General features: G+C 33.7%; 1 protein-coding gene across 1 annotated transcript in view; it reads right to left on the bottom strand.

The window, feature by feature from the left end:
* Window positions 1-26,516, bottom strand: part of LOC117159700 (lachesin) — a 94,512-nt gene that overhangs the window by 21,893 nt on the left and 46,103 nt on the right. Inside the window, exons 2-3 of the mRNA XM_033339796.2 lie at window positions 6,491-6,603; window positions 3,715-4,003 (exon numbers count right to left, since the gene is read on the bottom strand). Of these exons, the coding sequence (XP_033195687.2) occupies window positions 3,715-4,003; window positions 6,491-6,603 (402 nt within the window). The remainder of the gene's footprint in view (window positions 1-3,714; window positions 4,004-6,490; window positions 6,604-26,516) is intronic.

Genomic DNA, 26,516 nt, shown 5'->3' with positions numbered 1-26,516 from the left:
AACCCTAATTGTTTGATAGATTGTTCTAGGTAGAAGTCCAGTTAGCTTTCTCCATCGCTGGATCGCTACAGATTTAATATATTTTTCGTAACACGGGTAAAAGAAATATTTACGTAACATCTTGAAGATTTTTATCTGACTTTAGGAAAATGGCACGGTTATCTCAATTTTCGATGACGGAAATATGGAACCATATTACATGCTTAAACTCTCACGTATAGACGAGTCACTTAACTTTCTACCCTTATCTCTGCCACTGTGAATTACTTGTACGCTATTTGTTAGATGAAAAACATATTTTGACTAAAAACCGTATGGTATCAGGGCAAAGAGTATAACGTAATATTTGATTAAATTTTTATTACGTTGCTTTTTTCATTGAAATGTCAGTTTGAGTTTATCAAAAATGACATATGTCGTTTAGTTTCGCAGTTTGGAAGAGTATCGAACGCTGGGTAAAAAATTATTGCGGTGTATTTGTCTAGAAAACAGTAATTACCGAAGTATATTGTATGCCACATTTAGTATCATACAAGTTTGTGAGAAAAATTTTTTTCATATAACAAACGTTTCACCTGTAATCTAAGGTAGCAGAGTCAGGTAATCTACCCTGCACATCTATCCAAGTAAACAAGAAATATATTGGATTTAATTTCTACGTCTTATATTTATTCTATATAATTTTCAATAAGACTTTTCGTAAATACTACCGACCTAATTAGATTTTTTTTTCGAAATATGTTTCATAAAAAATTATACAACTATACAATAATAAAATAAGATATACAAAAATAATACAATTAAATATTGTATTTTTTAACTTTTCCACGATATTTCAAATAAAGTGGTATACAACGAATTTGTACTGCTTATATTAGAAGCTTTATGACGAAATTATTTAAAGCAACAGTATAATGATTCATAAATTAAAGAGATACAATGTGATCCTTTTTAAATGGTTCTAAATTTGTATTTATTTGATTATACTATTTCCTTACTTACTCTTACAAAACTGAAATATTTATTACACCGTATTCAGTATTTAAATAAGAACATTTTCAAAGTAACGCCTTTATCACATCGATTTCAAATGGAAAAGCTAACTGGTAAGACTATTTAAATAATTTTCCAAGCAATTATTTCTAACAAGGTAAAAGTTTTATCATTGTAAACAGATTCGAGAGTCTACCTGCAGAATAGTTTCGATAACAAGATTAGCTAGTTATTAGGATTTCTTTGTGCCTCGATCATGACAATTTACTACCACAGTAATTTAAATCGCGCCGGTATTTGAATAGAAAGATTAAATGTTCGATTACCATATTAACCCTTCGTCATTTTGCGAAGTAACATTCATTACAGTCTCCGCTAATTGCAGTATATTTCATTGCGGCACCATATATGTATAATTTGTACGATTTAAACCCTGTCCAATCCTATTGCGTGCATTAAATAACATGAGAAATTGTGGAAACCGTTTACGTCATCACGATCTAAAACGCAATACTGAATCTTTAAATTAATATAATTAACCTCGTTTATTTAAATATTTCAACTTTTGCGTAGCTTATCATAAATTCCACGTTTCACGAAATTTTTTTGCGCGTTTCGCTTCGATGGAACAAGAAAATATGCCGATTAACAGCAAAAATACTTCGTCGATTTCAGTTTTTCAACGTAGATGCGGTGTAAAATCCTAATTAATAGCAATTATATTTGTTCACTATTTCTGATCTGACTAGTTGATACACATATCCGGTCTTTGTCCGGGACATTATATAATGTATGACCTTCTATAAAAATAAAATTTTTAACAATGAAAATTTTGCGAATTTCTACTGGCTTGGCAAACGTTCTGTAGTTCGTGAAACAATTGTTGCACAGCGAAATTGTAAAGCTTCTGACCCCTCGATACTGTACAACTTTCATTTGAAACGTTTTTTCGTATTTCTGATAGTTACAGAAATAATCGCGTATAGATACTCAAACGGACATACTGTACGTATGTACGTTTCGGCTTCATCAATTATTGTTTTTGCCGAACGCGTATACGAATTTATGGGCTACGTTGATATTACATATATGTCGGAGATGAAAGGAAAACCGGAGCCTTCCCTTTGCAATTTTGAGGAAGCCTTCTAATGCTTTAGCCTAGATTTTATCATAACTGTAATTAAGCAATTGTCATTTGTAATTGTTTGATATTTGTGAAAGCGAAAGTGGGTTCGAGGTGACAACTGGTCGCCGAACGTAGCCACGGTCACGGGATAAACGTTTTGCCTGACGAAGGTGTGGATCGGTTGTATTGTTCTCCCTAGAAATCACATAGAATTGTACTTTAGAGATGTCGATATAATGGGACACACGTTGTATTAGGAATCTCCAGACAGAAACTGCCTAGTAACGGCGTTTGGATCTTTCTCGATGTTTCCAAAGAGTATACAACAAACTTTTGACAGAAATTGCCTAGCAACAACGATTGGAACCTTCTCGATGTCTCCAGCGAGCATATAACAAACAAATGCAGTCGTATAGCGAAAAAGATTTTCATCAGATATTCATTCGTGTGATCGCCTTGGAAAGTGATACATCGAGCAATTTACCGAGTGTCTCAGCAATCGTATTTTTGTGTATAAAATTATTCTACGCATAGTAAAGAGTTATCCCGTTGACCGTGGATTCGTTTGAACCCCGGAACATTGTTAATAGCGTTAATTAAATTCATTATTCGTAAAACCTACCAATCGTTAATCTCATTATTCGTTAAATTCATTATTCGTAAGACATATTATTCGTTCCTCTTATTGTTCGTTAAACTTATTATTCTTTAATCTAATTATTAGTTAAACTTATCGTTTGTTAATCTTATCATTTATTAAACTCATTATTCATAATATTTTGTAAAATCTTGTTTATTCGCGTAAATATATTCTCTGTTTCGTAAAACAATGGCTAATTCAAACGAAGAATCATTACGCGCCTTAAATCCTAATGATAACCCGACATATACAACACATACGTATGTATATACGTCAATCGTCCTCAAAGAAATAACAAATTAAATATTAAAATTAAATAATATTTAAATTGTTTCGTTTCAATGTTTATACAAATTTATCTCAATTTGAACGTATATATTTATATATTTGTAATGCGATCCGATAAGCAGTGGTGCTTCACGCCGATAAAAAGACATCGCTCGGAGGGTGAGATCATATCGTCTCGCTAATAGCAAATCGCTGTACATGTCGTGACAGCGATTTATATTTTTTATAATTATTATTATATGTATATTATGAAGGTTTATAATTCAGATTCATATTTTTGACACCTGCCTCCTTTTGTCATAGGTTAATGTTTCGCACACCCAAACCTTACTCGATAAATGCTCCTTAAAAAGGTGAGAACCGTATCAAAATCCATCTAGTGTTATTTTTATTATATTATTTTATATTATTTTATTATACGATTATCATTAATTTTATTTTATAGTATGTATAGATACATGCAATGATACATATAATAGTATTTGTAACACAAAGAAAGCATTTGTTACTAGCAGAGGTTCTGTTCAAATAAAAGAATATTCGGATGGAAAAATGTTTCGATATTAGAACAATGGATTCGAATAATGGAGGTTCGAATATGGGAAGCCGTACGATGTTAATCAAAATAAAGAAGAATTGCTTTGTATGGAATGTAAACAATTCTTACCTAAAATGTCCAAACATCCGAGTTCTGATATCATCGGGCTGGTGTTAATCTGACACATGTAACAATCTCTATCCGACTCCTTCAACTGACGAATGTGCAGCCGCCACGTGCCGTTGACGACTTCCTCCGTGGCTTGGCTACTTCCTGTCACCCCGAAGGCGTTACCGGATGCTACGCCGGACCCGGAACATCCGCTGGTCTCATAGGAGACCGAGATACGTGCATTGTGCGTTACCGTTCTAGTGTGGACTGAGAGAATCGTCTGGTCCGAGGCACGTAGCCAGCCAACCTGGAAAATCCATTGTCATTTCCTTACCTTTGCCGTGCCAACGACCAACTCTTTACCGTAACAAAAATTTTCATGTGGTTGCTCGAATAATCTCAATACTAATGATTTTTTGATACATCTGCATATTGGATCGATTGAGACTTTTTGCTATTCTTTACGTATTAGGTTGTCCGAAAAGTGTCATTTTTTCGCAAACATGTTTTTTACAACAATGCACCATTCAACAAACAGGAAACCAAGTCTGTGAAATGTCGCGGTGTTTATCTCAACAGAACAAAATGGATCGTACGTAATTCGACAAAATAACATAAATCAAAAAACGTTGTGCGTCTATTACTTCCTCATAAAACGAAAGAAACCTTTCGGACAACCTAATATTTCCTTTGCGAATACTTTCTTTTGTACATGAATTTAATAATCGTATTTTCACGCTTTTTATTTCATTTTGCCTTTATCATACCATTTACGATAAGCGTGAGAACGATATAGGATCGATCATATTTATCATTTTTAAATTAACCAATCATTGATTCAATTATCGACTTAATTTGTCATCGTAAATTATTGTTCGCCGCCTTGTATTTCGTAGGAATTAATGGACACGAAAATTAATCGAAAGCAGAGGAATATACTGGGGAGAATCGTGAGAGAAACGAGCAAGAAGCGAAATTCGACGAGAACGATCGATAAAGTAACGAAATGTAACATCTTCGCGCACGTAAATGCGGCTTTTTTTTTAGAAAAATGGGACGACAACGAATGTGATATAGAAATATGAAAGTGTTGCGTGTAATTAATTTTAAAGTGAAAATTGATCGTTTATTCTTTTCTCGTTAGTTTCCCTTCGTTTCAGCAAGTACGACATATTGATCGACGAGAGAAAATATTCCACACACAGAAATCGCATTAATTTCTGTCGATTTTCGTTATACCATAATCCAGTCATCTTTAGAGCATTCAATTTGAAAATAATATGAAAGTAAAACAACGTTTATAAGTTTGGCTGGCATTTTCTCTCATAAAAGATCTCCGGAAACTATTTGGATCTGACTGGGGGCCGAGCTTATCTTAATCCATCCCTGCCTGCCAAGCTGCCTTGAGTGGCTTTCTATAGACCGAATATTTCATCTAGGTGGATACTTTACGGGTGGAATCTGTCGCCAGGGAAAATGTGTCTTCTCCGTCTCTACTTACTCCTCAATCCACCATCCAGTTCCGATTCTCTCTTTCTCTCTTCTTTCCAACACATACACACATATTACCGCTCCTTTCTCTACTATCTCCTTCTTCACGCTTTCTGTGCTTCCATTTCCCTCGACCGTTCCCTCTTCCTCTTCGAATATATAGATTTCGATCGAAAAACTTATTACTAAATATAGCTAACGTTGGAAGGAGGATAACTCTCGGTTGGATTAGGAACGAGAGGTACTCGAGGGAAAATTTTTCGCAGAAGTGTACACAAACGTTGAACTGTAGTACCTATCGCTAGATGAAATTAATTGTTTTTCTTTCCTCTTTAATTAAACGATTTATGCAGATCTAAGCACAGACCTGTTTCTCTGTTATGTAGTTACGTGATTTTTAACGACACATTACATTATTTAACACGTTGTTACACGTTGTTTAAATACGAGACATTGGAAGGGAGAGTAGGTAATAAGAAAAAAGGAAGAGAGGGAGAGAGAGAGAGAGAGAGAGAGAATCTGTCAGCTTCGGTGATTTAATTTTGTCGCATACTTGTCGCTTTTAAATTCTGACTGACATTTTTTAATTTGACACTTTGCTCGTTTTGAACGAAGTTTCATACAAGATTACTCATCACCGAACGTTATTAAAATTCGTTGTACCGTTCAATGCACATTATTGCTTGATCTTCTTTGATACAAAACGAAAACATGTGTTCGTCGGTGATTTTAACACTTGCTATACGTGTAATATCGTCACTTTCATGTTACTTTTTACGTATTATTTGTAAAGTTGTATTGTGAATGACATTACTTTGTAAATAATTGAATATATTAACGGTAAAACGAAAATGGTAAGATGTATTTTAGTTTAGCTTACTTCATTCTTAGTAGGAGAATTTTTAAACTGTGCGTAAGATCTTAAGAATAAAACTATCGATTCAAAAATTCTATTAAACAATATTAAACCTGTTAGATCAGATGGCAGAGATTAACTGAATCTAGCAATACCAAAGAGGATTTCATTATTTTTATACTTTACGAAATAAATACAAAAATTATCATATAATTCTCAGTTTTAATTTTATTTTATGTGTATATTGAATTAGAAATGTGTGTGTGTATATATATACATTTTTTATATAGCGAATGCTGTATTTCGCAACATTTTGAATATGAGTAGAACTAAATATATTAAGTTAACTTTCGTAATTTTATAATCGTAGATATTTGTGAAATATTTTTGTTCCGCTTTCGTGAATCATTACCGTAAAGTAGTGAGAGTTTATTTATATTCAATTACCTTATATTTTCCAATATTGCGAACACAGCAAGAAAAAACGACTTCACGGCCGATTGCAGCAGTTTGATTTCCAACTGGAGCGATAAATACAGGTCCCGTAGCAATGCTTGAATCTGAAATAGGAGGAGATATTTTTTTATGAGTTTATATATTCTATTTATAAAACAAAGTACGGCAAATAAAAATTATGACAGAAAATGTGGATTTATGCACATGGTGTTCGAAAATTATTTGTCACGACTATCATACCTCTAGATGAGTGAAGATATGTAGAAAAAAATAGCTGCAAAACTGACACTGACCGAGGAATTCAGGGCCAAATTTTTGTATTGCCTCGTATTCTACTCATCGTGAGGATAAAAGATCTCAATGGAACCCTGGATTGCAATCCGACCTTTTTTTTTGGAAAAAAATGTTTAAAAACAAGAGCCACTTAAACGTATATTTGCTCCACTCGCAACGACATACAAAAATATTTCATATGTAGTTTATATGATATTAAAGAATGAATATGCGTATTGGTGATGCGTAATGATACGATGATGAATATGCGCAAATAATATTTTGCCCGAAGGTCATTTGTTCGAAGCTAGTATTAGTTTGCATATAGATCAATCTTTTTCTTTTCTATTGCGTGTTATAGCTGGCATTAGAATGTGAGTTTATTTACATCGACACTGGCGGACTCAGCATAAAACGCGAGAGAACTCGATGTAAGTAAACATGTTTACTTAACATGTCACACTACAAATATGTATCTAGAGGACCTGATCGCTATGAGCTTCCTAAGGTATCTCCGCCACTTGCTTTCCTAAATGTTATATAGATAAGTATTTGAGATGATGTTCCTTTACTACAATGCCAGAAATGGAAGTAAGCAATAATGGGGTTAAGATCACAAGTTCTAATTATTCTGTCATATTGTCATATTGTCATGTTATAAGTTGTTCATTGTAAACGCCTTGCTTTAATTTTGTCAAGGAAAATGAGCGGCGCTTCGAATAAACTCGGCGCTATACTACGACACGATTTTAATTGAAGTTCAACGACAAGTATGACAGATACAGCACGTTTATAAAAGATACATTAGTCTTGGCGTTAAGCGTGATTAAAACGCACTGGCTGAAGAATACCGAGATATTATTGAAAAAGCCGCTGCTGAAAATCACCGCGACAATCTGCGTTCTGCCATAAAGCGATGCTCTCGGTGTCGTGGCATCGTAGTTAAAGCCGGCAAAATTAATATTCCAATAAATGTTTCTGAAAGAAATCTGGCGAAGAAACGTGTTGCGATAGTAAACACGGCAATGTACAGTCACAAAATTATCTTTGATCGTCGGCGACGTGTACAATCTCGATAAAAATGAAGTTCATGCTAAACCCTAATTTTGTGAGTCGATGGTATTCCAAGGTCATATCGTTACACGTACGCTTTTTACGCATTCTAATGTCAGCTACAATATGTAGAAGGAAAATGATACGCATTTAAGTACAAAAGCACATCGATAAGCTATGAAAGATAATATTACATTGGTACGATAATTTACTTTTTGCGGCGTATTGTCCCTTTCACATTGTTCAAATTCTATGTAAAATATTCTTTGTTACCTCAGAATTGAAAGAGATATATAGAGATATTAAATGCGTGAAAAATGTAATACGATCAATCGGTGGATTGTGTAGGTACGTATTTTTAAATTGTAGAACAACAAATTACCATGACTGTTTTTCGCTTCAACAGCGATACAACCATAAGCTTTTTACATTTAATCAATTGATTCATTGTTTATTTGACGATTTTTCGCGATTGAAATCGCTGTTGTTAATTTTTATTGGAATGATCTATGTCGTTCGTTATCATTTTTAACTTCGCCATTAAACATTTATGCTTATATACCGTATATTCGTTGAAATTATTGAAAGATTTTTAAGTTTGAATCGTAATATTACCTCGAATATCATAGTCATAATATCATAATCAGATCTGAGTGAATTTCTTTTTTTTCTAATTATCAAGTATATTATAATCAATTCTCGTTGAGAATTGTAAGCAAGTTAGGCTGGCATGATACAGTGGCATGCGGAGTAATTTGAAATTACTCACAGTTGGCTTTTATGCGAGTGAATGTTCTACTTCAGCTGAATCTATTGTGTAGTTCTAGAGGCTAGTGTCTTTTTAGTCTGCGGATGTGTTCTGTACTGTCCAACAGTTAGGTCACCGGTGGGTTCGGGTGATTGCTTACACGTGTATTATATCTATTGCTGTACTTTGATATTTCTCCTTTTATTGTGAGTATCTTTAGGTCGCGATGGATTGTTTCCCTGGTTACGTTTTACAGAGCGTTCATTGAAATTCAATCATTGAAATTTAAATTAAATTAAGTTATATTAGTAAAAAGCAAACGTGATTCCAATAATTCATGATATCTTCGGTTATTGATCTTTTTAATTCAGTTATTGGTCTGGGCCAAAAGCAATGTGAAACTTCTTAAAAGCAACAATTGTTTTTATCCAAATTACATATTAAAAAATCTTTTAATTCTCCGGATCTTTCAAATATGAATAGAAGTAGTTCTTCGTTTTTCTTAGATATGACATGTTTTCTTCTTTCCTAAAATTCAACTAATTGCTGTAGAAGAAATATCACCTTCATTTTGTCGTCAAACATCGTACAGTTAATTACAGATAGCGTGTTCGTAATTCAATGTATTATGGATCGATATATTTGAATATATACAGGGTGGTTGGTAACTGGTGGTACAAGCGGAAAGGGGGTGATTCCACGCGATAAAAGAAGTCGAAAATATAGAATAAAAATTAAAAAAAAAATTTTTTTTTAATTTTTCCATCGAGACAACGATCTACAGTGAGATCCGTTATAACGTACCGCATGCGTACCGAGCGAAAATTCAAAGTCGATTTTCTCGAAAACAAAGCCTCAAACGAAAAATTTTTATTCTATATTTTCGACTTCTTTTTTCGCGTAGAATCACCCCTTTTCCGCTTGTACCACCAGTTACCAACCACCCTGTATATACGTCATTATGTGCCTTTGTATCATATTTTTTGGTTCATTTTATAATTCCTGATAGAATAGAGGACGTTGATATCGTCTTACTGAAAGCTACCTGTATTATCTTCTTAGTTCGTATTAAATCAACGCTATAATAAAATTACAAAATGACAGGAGAAACTTCTTTATCAATTAAACCTATGAAAATTATTATTTATTTTAACATTGCATGAAATAAATTGTTCGTCTTTTTTTATAAACGAAGCTTCGCTGAATTAGACAATTTTTTAAATATACAATATGTTAATTCAGTGTAAACTCAATTGAACTACCCCTATTATCGTAACAGAAATAAGGGAATCGATCATTTCGTGGCGTCGATTATCTAATCGTAACGGAAATTTACGATTCCCGTTGACGTGCTTTCTCACGATCGCGTTTCTCCGCGAATGGTCGATTAAACACAATAAAATATATAAAAATATACAATATACACATATACGTATATAATGCAAAAATTATCATTGTCATATTATTCCTCCTTTATTTACGCGTAATTCTCTTTGTAGGATGTAAAACTACGCATATCTACGTCACAAACTTGTAAAATATTCTGCCTTTGCAGCAAGACATACAATAATGAAACTGGGAAGAGCTTGAGCATAAGACTCAAAGAGCATGAAACATACACCAGATTGGATTACATAGAATCGACCGTAACAGAGTACCAAAAGAATGGAGTGGAGAATGTAAGACTAAAACTACAGTCTAACATCAACAGACATATTGATCACTGTCAGCTCAACATCATCTGAGATACGTTTCCCCAATTTTTTAGCTATACTACTTAGACCCTTCTTTTATACTTCTATTCAATTGGCACTTTTCAATATCTTTAGAACCGTAGAATAACACTCGATAATCGTTGAACGAACGATGAACTAAACTATTGACGACGCAAACAGTAAGTACTTAAATTGAAAAGGTCATCAAAACACGGGTGTATAAAGTTCTCGTCTTAATTTTCTCATAAAATTCAGGACTTGTCTGTTTTTTTAACGTTAGCTAGAACGTTACCTGATTTTTCTCTCTGCCATATTTATAGAGGTTTGATTTAAAATTAAAGTAACCATAACTCTTTATCTCTCACGCTTAAAATTCATTGCAACCAATCCGGCCCCTGCTGTAGTTATCTGAAGAATATAAATTGCAAATGGCGATTAAAAATTTATTGTTTCGTTATTGCTACCCATTAGCGACAACCGATTATTGTTACAAACTGCTATTACGAATTTAGTATCGTCGATACGACAAAATTATTATTTTCATGTAGTTCCCCTTAAACGCAAATTCTTTCAAATCTATCAAAAAACATTTACTCAACTGACGATTATTTTTAAATCTAGTCGCACGATTACCTTTGCATTTTAATGACGGTACACCAGTTGAATAATCAACTGCTCTTCATTGATTTGACGTGTAGCGTACCAAGGCCATTGTTACATCGTGCGATCGTTGCAGCATATTAGTATCAGATGTCGTATACAAAATATAATTTACTGTTCTATCAGTTTAATTATAATACATTTACAGGGGATGCTGAAAATAAATACTTTGGATTTTAAGCCATGCCTACAAGCTATTAATCATTAATTTGTCGATACTTCCTTGATTGATTCCCAATACGTTGGAAGTTGTTGGAAAGCCTGTTCAATACTGTAATGCAGTATCACAACGTTTTTAACAGCTGTTGCGTATTTATTGAATTTCAAGCGTGCGTTACAAGCAAAAATTCGATACAAATTCTAGACGATTCTAAATAATAATAAATTCTAATCCACGTTCAATCCAATCCACGTATTTAAACAGTTGCAATAAATCATCTGCTCACATGTACGAACAAGGTTTTCAACAACTTCGAACAGTACCAGGAAGTACCGAAATTATTTACGAATAATACAGAAATCAAGTTAATGACAAAAAGTCTGCGGGATATTTACAAATCAAATAAAACATACATACGTTCGTCGTTGAATTAATTCTTGAATTGGGAAATATTAAGCAGTCACCTATATACATATTCAGTATACATAAGAGGATCGCGCTACGTTTGCAAAACTCAAACAATCCCATCGAGTAATTCTAATAGTTAGAATCGTGACAGTCTCAGAACTTCGATTTATATATACAATGCGTTGATATAGCTGACGATGAATTGTAAATTCGTTCGGCGTTTACAGTATATAGCATGACGAATTGTAATATTCTATCTCTATTACAAATTAGCATAAGGATATGTTCTTCCGATGCACGAATCTGCTAATAAAGGTTCAAGCTTGAGTCACGTTCAGTGGAAACGTGACCTAATGTACGTATGTCGACAAGTTAGTAAATAGATGTTGTCAAATATCTTGCACCCAAGTATCTTAGTATCGAGTTTACTGACAAAACGTAGTAAGTTATACATCATCATTATAATATATAAATAAAATAATACATTTGATCTATAAAACAACCAATCTTATACATTTATTTTCCAATTATATATTGTTATTCAAATAATATTATTTTATATATCTATTTATAGTATTTATAGTATTTATTTATAGAGAAACGAAGCAAAATAACTACTAGGATGAAAGTAGTTTTCTATAATATCCAATCCTTGGTAGTAGCATTGACGAATTGTATTAAAGGTATTTATACCTACAGTGACTCGCGATGGTATTCGTACACTTACCATAGAACATTTTTATACGCATATTGTGCGTATTGTATAAAATTTCATAATTTTATTATATATTACAGCCTTATAAAATTTTTAACTTTTGACATTTCATCAGCACTATAATGAGACTCAACTGCTACGATTCTATTGGCAAGATTTGAATGCAATCTGAAAATTGTACACAGAAGTAGCAAGACATTTACTTATATCTACTAAGAAAAACTAGTATACTATGTGAATGGTCACCTCAAGCATACAAGAAGTATGAAAAATGATCCCACTGAATACCAAGACTTATTAATAATGTGGAAGATTGCCTGTTTAAGTAACAATATAATAATTAAGTAATAATTTCTGTACATTTTCAGAGTCCATTATTTATATAAATATGGCAATTCAGTGTTTCTACATTAAATTTCAAAATGTTTCGTATAATAGAAAAGATGTCGAAAAGTGAAGAAATACTTCTGTGAGCCACTGTAAATGATCGATGTTTCAAAGACAGACGATAAGGTAGACTGTACGGCGACTTGGGACAGCGTGTCAAACTTGGTCGACTAAATAACGAAATACTATTGTAGGCGTGATAGATTGACAGTCTGATAGAATGTTTAAAGCTGTTCGACACGATTGTGAGAAAAGACGTCTGACGTAGCCCGCGGGCGAAGGCGCAGTGAAAGCCAGCGGTGACGTTTTGGCTTCACCAAGGTGAAGTAAGGAGTAACGTGATGAGACTATAGCCTCATAGCTCTAAGTCCTATGATTAGATGAGCTTTGCGAACCGTTTCTCACTACCGGTTACACTTTTCAACACGTACTGCACGAATGAATTTATTCGCGTTTGTAAACATGATGAAGCTCTTGAATTATCAATTGATGAAACATCCAATATTCTATTGAGCATTTTTTTATTACAAGCTGGTACATCAAGAATCATTTTTTTTTTTTTTTTTTAGATAAGATCGCATTACACATCGCACTTACGGTATTTTGTATTGGACGTTTAGAAAGATTGTCTCGTAAGAATTTGTCGTTGTCACAACATTTAATTGCTAGTATCGATTATTCTGAACGATTACGTTACGTTAAAATAACGAATAAAAATTTATCGCTGCGAACGATTTTGGACAATTCTGAATAACAAAGAAAATATTTTTGTGACAGTTGCAAATTTTTACCGACATCTGCCTATCTTATCGTTAACTACATAAACGAATTCTTCGCTTTGTTATTTTTAAGCAATATTATTCATACGCGAAATATATCGTTCAGTATAGTCTAAACAATTTAAATCTTCCTAATAATATTTTTGTTGGCACGAAAAAGTACTTTCCTTTCAAATGAAAAATTTATATTTGTTTTGTAATTTCCCGAGTGAAATTTTTGTTGTCAAAAGCTAGAGGAAATGTCACGTTCCCATAATACGTACCTATCTTGTCTTTCTAGTTAATTTATTTTTGGAGAAACCAAATCATTCGAAAACAAGGTATACGTACGTACATGCTTTTGAAAAAAGAGTAAAATTAATCTTTTCTAAACAAATCATACATATTCCTCTTCTTTACCGAGAAAATAAAAAGAGAATAACACAATATTTCATTTTTATAGCCTTCAGTAGTTCCATATCTATGTTATCGGACATATTTCTTGAGAATTTGATCTTTCCAACTTTATATTTTACACAAACATGTTTATTGCACTATAAATATTTTCTATTTTATTATTCATGTGATACCATATTGGTCATCGTTCATGAAATTTTTATCACATTTATTGATAACTTACGTGAAAGTATTATATTCTATGATATACACTAACGCTAAATATACCCTGTAACTTCTATATACATTTTCAGCTTTCTTTTAAACTCTACTAATGTAATCGTGTATCTCATTACACTGTTAATGGAACTTTGTATAATCCACTTGATAAGATTTCAGCGAAACGTCCTTCTAAGTAATATGAAATTACCAGAAAAATTGGAATTCTGAAAGACAAACTAGTACAAAGTATACGCAACGATGTAAATTTTTAGAAAATTGAAAAAACTAGAAAATGTCAGAGAAGTGTAAAGAAAGGAATAAAAATTACAATAAAGTGGCAAGAAAATCATCTTGATTCTCTCGATGGTACTCTAGATTTGGCAGTCAAACACGAAAATCCCATAAAAACGAAACTAATACAGCGATGAATTTCAAATTAAGCTGCGCTAAACAAATTAGTCGGTTAAAGGTATTTTAACGGAGTAGTTGTTTCAGGATAATAATTTTCCCCGCTAATTGTGAACGACTTCTTGTTTCTACATCGTGCTTTAAAAGATAAATGGAAGAGAAAATATGCAGATAGGTGAAAAATGTAAAAAATGATGAAATAACACTTCAGTGGGGCTTTAATTAAACAGTATCAGTGCTACTTTTATAAAATGTAAGAATGTGCTTATCTTTTTATATGTCTGAGTCTGCGTTTCTTATTCTACCGTTTGAGAAAACTGAAAGTAAATACCAAAATTGTTTATCACGATACAATCAATTATAATACGAGTCTTTTTTTTTAATGATAATACATTTTCGATCCTTTGTTTTCAGCAGTCTGGAAACAGGATATTGAATCTTCATATCTTTAATTAAATTTTCCATTCAATTTTATTTATTGTCTATGTTACAATAAGCTTATTATTCCTAACACATTGTCAGACAGTTTTCGAGAGATAAGAATCGAGAAACTAGTTTTGTGTGTTTCACAGGAGAAGCTATAATTAAAATTTGCCAGAGAAGAATCGCGTTGAATATGTAATATAGAACGTAATTTTTGTGACGATTGGTATCATTTTTCACTGCAAAATATCAACAACGAAATTGCTTTCATACGTAACGGATGTGTAATTGATTGTGAAAGAGATTAAGAATGACATAAACACATGCGCATAGTAATTGTAACAATAATCTACGAGTAGTACTAATTTCTTAGCAAATTCTTCATTCCTTATACGCTGTATTGTTTTAAACGTTTCAATTGGATATTCGTATCTTTTCCATTAGAATTTACAAACGTAAGCATTCGAGTACTTCCACGTATGAACGTACAAAGGATAAAACAACGTGATAGACAGGTTTGGGAGAGAATAATCGAGAGTGACGTTGCTAATATTGAAAATAACGTAAAGTCAGTCGTGAATGCGTACGAAATAGAAAATGACAACGAAAAGTTGGTTTATTAAAGGTTGTTAAATCGTCGCGCATCGGCGCATTCCTGTGTTTTCTCTACGGTAGAAAATATTTCACGGGCGTTAACGGGACAGCACGACATTACTCTTGTCTCGCACGTTTCGCTCCGAGATTTCTCCGTTCTCCGTTCGTATCTTCATCTCTATGTGTCTTTATCCTCTTACGTTTTCACGTTCCTTCCATTTCTTCTCTCGAGCCGTGTTATCTTTCAATCTTCTCCTTGGAAGGCAGACAGCCTCACCTTCCTAGCAATCAAGCATCGAGAAACGTGTTTGCCGGAAACACTGAAAATATTCAAATCGCTCGCGCGACTTTTAATATTTTCCAATAGATTGTGAAATGGAGGCAGGGCATAGGAAACGACAAACGATAAACGGAAAGCGATAAACGATAGAAACGATAGAGAAAGGAAGATTGAAATGGAATTGGTGAATTGAAATCTATCGCGATATCCGCTTCAGTGTGACGCGCCATCGATATATTGACACGTTTCGCGAAAGACTCGCAAAATTTGAAACGATTTGCCGCGAACGTTGACATTGAAATGACGGGCATTTAGCGGTGGCGGAACATTCAAACATTGCGACGTTACGATGTATTCGTTTTTCCTTCCGGTGCCATTTCTTCTTGCTTGGAATACCTTCTGTTTTCACTGGCGTTCTCATTTATGCGGCTTTCTACCTCGCCCCGTGTTACTCTTTTCTTTTTTTCTTTTTTTTTTTTTGCTTTCCGCTCCCTTCCGTCCGCCCTCTTCTTTTTCGCAGACGAGCACTACCTTTCACGTCTTATTTTTTTCACTCTTACCCTCTTCTCGAGCTTGTTCGTCAGTTCTCTTCAGATAGCACAGAGAGCCACTCTCGACGTAAGTAATATCTAAATTGCTTCCGCGGTTTCAATTTTTTCTTCGATTTCAAGCTTATTCGGCTAAATTGGGATAAAATTGTTGCGAAACCATGAGATCGCTGAGAAAGAACGACAATACTTCTTCCGCCAATACTGCAAAGCTTCTTCGTTTTCTATCCTTCCTTTCCCCGTACTTTACTTTGATTCACTGGTATGTGTTATTCGTTTGCATAAGTCATATCGTATTATTCTGTATGTTCTTAGCATTTTTATAGGATTATCATTTACACGAGATGGTTATCGTAACCAAAATGGTGACACATTTTTTGGTGCTTTCCGGTAACCTGAGAGAAAATGTTACGGATAAAAATTTGTGAACATGTAATCAGTAACAAAGTGCGCTATTAAAAATTCGCCAAAATATTTGTTCTTCGACAAAAAATCAGGATCGCGTTTACTCTCTTATGACATTGTCATAATTTAGGAGGCATGGAAACCAATTCAACAACGTCGGATGAAGCTATTAACAAGCGAAAAGTTGAATTACGACGAGTTTATTTATTATTTTTAGCAACTAAAAAGTATTTTTGAATTACATTAGTGTTTCTCGGGTAAATAATTTTAAAATGATTTTCTAATCGACTTACTGAAAAAAACTTAATCGACTTAATCTGATATTGATGACAATTTTTCCTCGATATTTATCATACCCGATGAAAGAAATTATATAGCCATATAGAAGAATAAAGGTGATCTTAAATCTTCTATCGAGAAAAAGTATTTTGACATTGTTCAATATTCTATTTTCTTATCGATCGAGTATTAAGTAACTTTTGTTCACAACGCTCTTTTATCAACTTATAATTCTCATTCTAAAAATGCGAGCTTAACACTTTGACTGCCACGCCAAAATCACATGTCTCGCTCAGGACGCCACGGGAGTATTTTTATTATTCAAAGCATATAATGGCAAAATAATAATAAATTGATGATATAAGACAACATTCTTCTCCGATGGACCGTTTATCTTATTGGTGGTCGCGGGTGACCACCGTGGCGCCTTGGTAACAGTTGATAGCGACATATTATAACAAGGCTTCGTTTATTTCAACAAACCATTCGCATTCGTTATTTCGTCGTAAGCAAAACGTCCAGAAGATATTGTTGAAACGTGGAGAAGATATTAGTAAACAGTATTTGCTCATTCTATATGTAATAATAAGGTATGTTCACACTTCTAACTTCAATTATGTGATTAAAAAGCAACATTTACGATTATTTTCTAAGCTGTGTTTATAATATTCGTAGATTACCCCTCAAAGATATGGATGCAAACACAGATGCAAGATTTGTTCTCATTTTTTTTTTATTGATGTTCTAATAAAAATGTTTAATTGTTCAATGGAGCACTTTTTATTTTAAAGTATCTTCTGTTTATCGGTTATATTCAAAAAGCCCTAACTGTTAATTTTCATTCAATTTTTACAATTGTGAGAAGTTCAAGCGCTCCGGTCATCAATGACCACCGTGGCGTCACAGGAGAAACCGTGGCCGGTCATATATGACCAATGTGGCAATCAAAGTGTTAAACTTCGCTAGGAAAGGTAATTCGATACAGTAAGAATATCTGTAAAGATATGTCCACAAATTTTCTTTCTGAAAATGTTACCGCTACAAGCTTCTGCGTACTATATCTTTTCTCCTCAGCGCTTGAAGCTAATGAGAAAAGTTCATATAAACTATCTTTTATGCGATTCTGTTTACGAAAAACAGCAAGTTACGTGTTTTGTCATCTTATATCTGATCACTTCCATAAAAGATCTACAGAATGATTCAATTTTGAATCACGTCTGTTACTTGTTAATTCATTTACTTCCAATACGTCCTAGCGTTGCTTGAAATTATTGAAATCTCTGTTCCACTCTATAATGCAATATTTTAAGATTATCGATAGGTTCAGTATGTTTCGTACACAAGTGGTTTGAGTATTCTTACAAATAGAAATTTGTACAAAAATACAGTTTACAGGCTCTCTTTCTACGAGCAATAAATAAGCTTGGAAACAATAAGAATCGAGGTTTTGGCAAGGTTATCTTAAATGTCTTCTTTGTGGCACGATAGATGTTGAGAAACGTTGTCGTGTTTTCCTTAGTAAATGATCATAAGTTACGGTAGTTAGCGCAGTTAGGACTCCGCGTGAATGTCCGGACAGTAAACTGCACATGTGCGACGAGAAAATCCAAAATTACGATGTCCCAACTAGCCGAACACGAGGAAATCTTACTGACTGTAAGTTACGTTCCGTGCAACGTTCTAGAAGAGCATTAATTCCTTCCACCGAGTTTGTTTCACGGTATTTTCTGCTACAAGCAGCACAAAGAACAACGAAGTGGGTGAGAATGATCGAAAGGAGAAAATTGCGAAATGTCGAGGATGATCGATTGTTTTCCTTCGCTTATCCGCCAGCGGTTGGGACAAGAAAAAGAAAGGGAGGGAGGAAGCTAAAGCGGCAAGGTATATTATTATTTGAGCTGTTAGAGTGTATCAAAGAAAATGTCTCATAGATAAATATACATCTAAAATAATAACGACAACGTCTCCCTACGGAATAGCAGCGTGAACGACTTGTAATGTCTGTTGTCGAGAGACTGAAGTTAATTGCAATATCATTATGAAAATCGGCGACGTGTAACGTTTGTCCTAGTTACGTTCGACACGAAGACCTCGTACAATATCTACACTACGTTTGACCGAGTTAATATAAGGAAGATAAATGTATATCTTTATAAAGAATTTTTCTTTGAGATCGATGTTACCATTAAAGTAATCAGGTCCTTTATCCGAGTCGTAAACTTTCGTCTATATGTGTGTGTGTCTGTGTATTCGTACGTAGGTGTAACCTCTGGGAATGAAACGATGATAACAGTTTTAATCGGCCTTTTTCCGCCCAAATATTACACGTACATATACTTACGTGCGATACATTTCATTAAATATGTTAATACCATAACGTGTCGCAATGCGATAAATCACATTAATTGTCTGAAATAAATAAATTGAATTACAAATGTCGTATATAATGGTGGTCGCAAATTACGTGGCGTCGAAATGACTAGTATACGTTCTACTTTCGGTTAATGGTTATAGGGAGCGATCCAATGCAACGATGTAAATAATTCCTTAATTCCAGTTTACGAATATAAATTTTCTACGTTGTTACGCGTGCAAATCACAGATATACGTGTAATGAATGTAATGTACAGCGAAGTTTCCGAAGTTTCATGACAAAAGGAAATGTTGTACCATATATATTTATAACTTAATATATTTCTGAAAAGAGGTACACAAGGTACACGTGTTAATCCGCGGAAAGAGAAACGTCGTCAAAATTGGAACACACGAGCGGTATAGCATTGTCTAGTTCTGAAAATGGCCGATCCAAGATCACTGTTATTACGACTAGGGGGGAAGGAATATCCATGCTTTAAGAGACTCATTTTTTTTCACGAGGGGTGGAAAAAAAGCAGCTACGTTGCTCTTAATCATTGAAACGATCCCCTGGTACATATCGACGCACCTTCTCTACCATGCGTTTCCTTTCCCCCCTTTTTTTTTATTCTCTGAAATGCGGGCGTGGAACAAGAAGGGGACATGAATACGATAGTTGGTTACTAAGAAAAAGAAGCGGGAAAGCAACAGACGGGGACAGGCTGGCAGCGAGAAGGGGAGAGAAAGGATCAGCTCGGTGGGGCAGAAGAAAATCCCCTTTCGGGAATTCCTTGTTCCCGACCTCGATCGATTTTTTCCCTCGCGAGCTACAACTTGTCGGACCACGTCTCCTGCTAGAAATGAAATCGAATCTTCAAGCGGTACGTAAACCTATGTGGGGGAAAGACAATGTGTGCCCAGCCCGATAAAAATAACACGTTCCAAACTGCCGTTGGAATTGCGACGCGACTTCGGCAATGATGCCAACAATATCTGAATAACAAGATTACAATCGCGCAATTGTTCCTCGAATGTCGGCAAAAATAGTTCCGCTTCAGCCGCTTAAAGCTTTTTAAACTGATTATTAATGATCGATATATTACGTATCGTATTATATTCTGCGATTATTGATTTTAACAAATTGAACGAAATCGAAATCCGTGAGATGTATACATGTAACGAGATTTGAAATACGGAATTAACTTCGCGCTATATTTATAATTCTTGTCGCATAAGAACGTATAGCGATTTTTAATTTACTCTCTGCTATTCCAATTAAATAATTAATTTACAGCGCTTAATTTAAGGGACCTTCTTCACTTTAAAAATCCTTAATTATATGGTTATACGTGCAACATTAAGTGCGTCATTCTTTCTACCTGTTGCATAGTTTCAATCCCCAGAGACAGTCGAGAGGGAAATAAGAAAGGAGACAAACTATCGTAGAGGGTGTGAGAAAAAAATTAGTCACGTGCCTATTATGTATGCGTACCAACGGTTTCTAGTGTATTCTGCCAATTTCTGAGTAAATGAGTAAAGGAAGTCGTGACGATTTTAAATACAAGATTCTCTTAAATGAAACTGGTACGTGACTGGATTCTTGGTTCCTTTTCTCTCGCAAACGTATAATTCTGTAGTCGTGCTATTTGAAAAGAAGCTGCCGTAAGAAAGTGGAATCTGGTTACACAATACTTCGTACTTATTACAAAATACGTGAGCATACATATAAGCGTTGAATATTTTATAAACCAAATGTATTGTTCGTTTAGACAAGTTCTTCGGAATAATTCCACAGATGAAACGAAAGTGGATGGTTTTAAACAGCGAGCGCGTGTTCAATTGTGTACGTGATATTTTCCTCGAGCTTAGTACAGCCAACAGTTTATCCCTTTCTTTTATTCCTTCACATAAATTGTATCCGACGTTTTATTTTATCAATATACGTTGGTGCTTCATCCTAATTTGCTTTTGCCCTTAGAAAACTAATTATAAAGATACGAATTTAAAATGCATAAGATTCAACGCGAACTTATCTCGAATAATGTCATATGTATACATATGTGTTATAATCGGAGTTGTTTATTACAGTATTTGAATATCGTTAATTCTCCTTAATACTACGATAACTTTGTAATATTCAAACAGAATAGAAAGGCCAATTGTACCTAATATATGCTTGGTTATTATAAGATTTAAACGATTTGATTTAAGATTGAGTTCAATTAATTACTATTCGTTGGCAATAGATATTACGCCGGTAATATTTTACGAGTTGTTGCTTTCCTGCATTTTCATTGTTGACTGATCTGCAGTTAATGTCAAAGTTAAAAGATAAAAGCAATATCAGTCTTAGCGATGATTTATCATAAATCTTTTGTACTTTTACACAGACCAAGGGCCAACTCATCGAATAAAAATGCCCTCAAAAGTAACAACCTCCGAATGTTGACCATTGTGCATTGATTAAGGCGAGAAAGACCCGAATGTTCATCTCTCATTGTCTTCTTTTTTGTCATCGCTTCACAAATGAATTTCTCTTTCTCTATTATTTTTTACCCTATATTGTCATTTCAAATCAAACAATAAGAATATTTGTAATCATGCGTTTAATATCCATTTTATACAACAAATGGATCAAATAGAATCACTAAAAAAAATCACATCATTTTTCAAACATCTATATTTCGTTGCTAAATAACGTGCCTATCGGATTTGAACAGTGAATTACTTAGAGACAGTTAGTGTTAGTTACAAACAGAGACAGCCTTTCGCATAAAAGATTATTTCAATTTCTAAGGTACATTGAAACATAAAAGAAAAAATCGGATTATTTTGAACTTTACGCGTATTGTATATTAGCAGTCTAACGATAAGACTAACAGAGGATGACCTGTAACATAAATTAATGAAAAGTCAATTAGCCTCGTAGATGATTAAAATTTGTGACTCAATAAGGGTAAGCACAAAACTTGGTCCTTGTCGCTGTATAAACATAATGAATACACGACGGTAAAATAATGAAAACGTGGTAAAATTAAATTTAATCTAGAAAGTAATTTCCTAAAAAATTGCTTTCACATTCCCATTCGAGGAAATTATATTAATAATAAATAAATAAGTCAACTTCTTTCTTATCATCTGACACTATGCAACGGAAGAGCGACAATATAAAAAGATAATTAATAAAATACACTAGAACATAGCTAAATAAAATTGCATACAAAAGATGTTTTATAGAAATATTTAATTGAAACATTGAATTGAAAGAAATTTACGCAAAATGGTCGACGGTTAATAAATAAATAATAGAATTTGGAAACATAAATTGGAAAATAAAACGTAACATAGAAGCAATTCAGAACGTAGATTGCTTATCGGTTAGATTGCTTCTACAGTTTTGCTCAACTAAGTATGCACGCATACGTATAATATGAAAGTGACGTAGCGTCGACTTTGAATTTCGCGCAACTGGAAATTATAGTTATTATTACGATTATTGTTATTATCACTATTTGCATTATTATTGTTTCGTGCGTGTATTTGGCAGAATACAGGCGAAACGAGAAAAGAGAAACGAGAGAAATGGAAATGCGAAAACAAGTATGCATGAAAGAGAAATGCACCTTTTCATAATTTATAAATATCCTGATAGGGAAGCACAAACGGGTGTTGGGAAAAATTTCAACGGGGATCGAGATTATCTTGACAATTTTAGAGGAAAGCAGCGAAGGGACGAACCCTCTGCGATTGCGAGTCTCTGGATAAATAGCGATGGTATAGTTCAGCCTTCGGGGTGAAACGACAACAGCAGGAAGGAAACAGAGTTGTACAAAGGATTTTGTTGTGCACCTGTAGATTCCTCTTTAGACGTATACGTCGATTTTTCCGTGCGTATAAACTCTTCGACAAACCTGCTTGTTTTCATCTTTTAAATTATACAGCGTAGAATCGTCTTTTGGTCTTTCCACAATTTTACTTTTGTCTATTCATTGTTCGTTGTTTCTAAAAACTTCCACTCTACGCTTTTATTCTTTTCAGCTGTCTCTGCGATGATAAATTTTTCACCAAACGTCGAGTTGAAGTTTGTCCAATTTAAAACGAAAATGTCAAAATTAAAATACGGTTCACAAGTACGTATATCAATTTTTGCTGAAGTAACGAAAACAAACATATTGGTTTGAATTATTCTCTGAAATAAAATTTGTCTAGTTGATCGAAGAACAATTTAACTTTCGCGTCACGTCGAATAGAATTCTCTCTCGGTCTTTTAGTTGTTTCGTGCTTCGCCAATGTTTCATTGTTCCTACACTGTTCTCCACAATTTTCTGTTAACCCCTCTGGCCCGAACTTTTATCTTTATTCGTTTTCCAAGTTTTTTGTGTCTTTACACGTTGTTACATTCGTACGAATGCAAACTCAGTACTACACGAGATTATTTGCACGCCAGTTCTTACAGAGAAATTTTGCATGTTTATCCGTTTTAAATCTCCGTGATTGTCGGCTTATTTTTGCTATATTTTTTTATAGCTCGCAACATTTTCCAATATTTATTAATCGAGGTGCGCTTGTTTTTTTATTTATTCACAGAATTTTTTGCACTTTTCTGCCACCTAATGTGTATTATATTTCTCTTGCTATTACATAATTATTTTTGTTATTAATTCATGGAACTCTTCTTTATTACTTACCAATTAACTTAGACGCATCAGTACGAAATTTAAATTATTATTATGTATTTGAAAATTATACTATAAATGTTCTATATTATCTTTTTGGATATTTCATCGAACTATTTATCTAAATCTTAGTTTGACTTTTAACAATCATTCTCTTTTTCTTCTCTATTTATTATTTATATATAGATTTGAACGCTTACATTATATACTATCGTTATTAGCATTAGTGTACTCCAGTTATGAAACTTGATTTTCATTATTATAATATGTCCTCGTGTTCGAGTAATAATATGCGTAACGATGAAAATTCGATATTCAAATATTTTAACACTCAATATTTAAAAAAGTGATTTCATGGTTACATATTTCATTAAACGATTTTTTACTTTTGTATAAGATTTACTTATTCTAATAGAATTTGTACTCTCCTCGATCTTGTGGAATCTATCTTATCACTTCATGTTAACAAAATGGTAATTCTAGTCGCCTGATAAAATGATCGTGCTAATAGAAATTTTATGTCTTGTACTTTTTACAAGATATTTTTATTATGAACGTATCAAGATTTTCTCGGCTAAAATAAGTTTCAACATAGTATGATGCAAGTCTATTCTGAATTATTATACGTACAGAAGAATAATTCAACTTGACAATAATTTGGGATTATTACTAATGTCGTTAAAATAAAAATAGAAAAGCAATGTTATAACGCTGAATTGACAAAAGGATTAGTTAAAAATTGGGATAAAATTTACAGAATGTACGAGCATATTTTACGATTGAAAATAAAAAAAAACGCGATACAAATACTTTCTGTTTAAAGTCATAGCAAAATTGTGAAATAATGGCGGACTGGTTTTTTATCCGTTAAAGTGTAAAAAATAAATTTTGTAAATTTTAAAGCATTGTCCGAATATTACATAGAAAGAAGATATGATTCCAAATTCATAATCAATATTTATGATATTTTAAATTTATCTATTAACTTACTAAATTTTGTAAAGTTTGTTTTGTTAAAGTAAATTTTGTAAGTTAATACTCGGAACGTATTAATTGTTCCCTCGAAAATTTTCCCTTTTAAAAGCCTCAGCTTCGTTTTAGGGATCAAAGAACTTGTCCTGCTAGACACATTTTTTAACAAACGAGAAATCAATCCGTTGTTATTTCATAATTTTTGCTATATCTTCCCGATAATGTCGTTATATGATATTTGTTTTTCATTCTTATTCATGAAATATTCTACTACCGCTTGGCGGAGGAAACACGAGACACTCTGCTTCTATAAGACATAAGATATACCCTGACGACATTGTAATACTCTCTTGCTTATTCAATTACTTGGTGTGACTACCAAATAACCTGAAATCGGTGCTGTGATTCGCAACGATGAAAAATCGTGTAACGACAATCTACGTACAGAATGTTTTGTACGTAGAACGAAGGCAGGCAGAGGCGATCACAAATTTCACGTATTGCATCTTTTGTTTAGAAATACCCGAGTTTGCTTACGGTAATTGTTAGTCCGAACGCAAGATTACAAGAAAACTTTCCGTATTAGAGAAGATCGTTATCGGGATCTCGCGGGTCCGATGCAGCAGACAAAAGGTTGTCTATAGTTGCTATTCACGAGTTTTTATGTGTGCACATGAATAGAAGCGTTTCTAGGCCAGACTGTAAGAACACCGAGATTGTGGCAGCCCTTCCACACTCGCCATCAGAGGGACGTATACCAAAACACAATTTCTCGAAAGCCCCCGCTTCCGGAATCCTTGCTTTCATACAAATAATCCGCTGACCTGACCTGCATTATCCCTGCCGAGGAAGCCTTGTGTCCACCGACAGACCTAGCACATATTCTTCCTTCCTTTTCATTCTCTTTTCTGCTCTCTTTTTCTCCTCTTACATCGCGTTACGAATGCGTGCATCGTTGACTAATTGTATGATAACACGTGCAAGCAATGGCACATATTCGTAAGGTGTTGCCACCCGGAAGCAACATGCGCTCGTTTCCATTGAATTCAATTTCAATAAATTGTTGTTGCATCTATGCAAGTTGGCGGCAGAAAAAGGAAGAATGCACCTGGGACGCGAATGTAACGACAGATCCATTCTTCGCGTAATCCGTTTGAACCGAGTCAAGTCGAATTTGAACTCGTTTTGTTATCAGAATCTTGGCAATCGTTTGGGATAACGCGATAAAGATTTAACGGGAAACATTAAACTCCAGAAATCCGTATTCTTCACATTTTTGAAATTATTGTTTTCGTCTGTCACTTTCCAATCAAACTCGTCACTGGAACGACATTTTACAACAAAACAGTAATATTAAACGTGATTAAACGTGGAAAATTTAATCTTTTACAAATGTTTAATATGAAGAAATATTTCTCAGTTAATTACATATGCGAAAATATTTCAACACATTATGTCATATCGTAGTTTATTTAATTTTATCTATGCACGATACCAATACAATATTAGTACTATGTATATATATAATAATTTTTACCACTTCGATTTTAATATGCACAATATTCTATAACAAAGTACTAAC

Source organism: Bombus vancouverensis, chromosome 5 (assembly GCF_051014615.1).
Source record: "Bombus vancouverensis nearcticus chromosome 5, iyBomVanc1_principal, whole genome shotgun sequence".
NCBI classification, from domain to species: Eukaryota; Metazoa; Arthropoda; class Insecta; order Hymenoptera; family Apidae; genus Bombus; species Bombus vancouverensis.
Note: the sequence above shows the minus strand (reverse complement) of the source record. Positions and strands in the feature narration are given on the sequence as shown.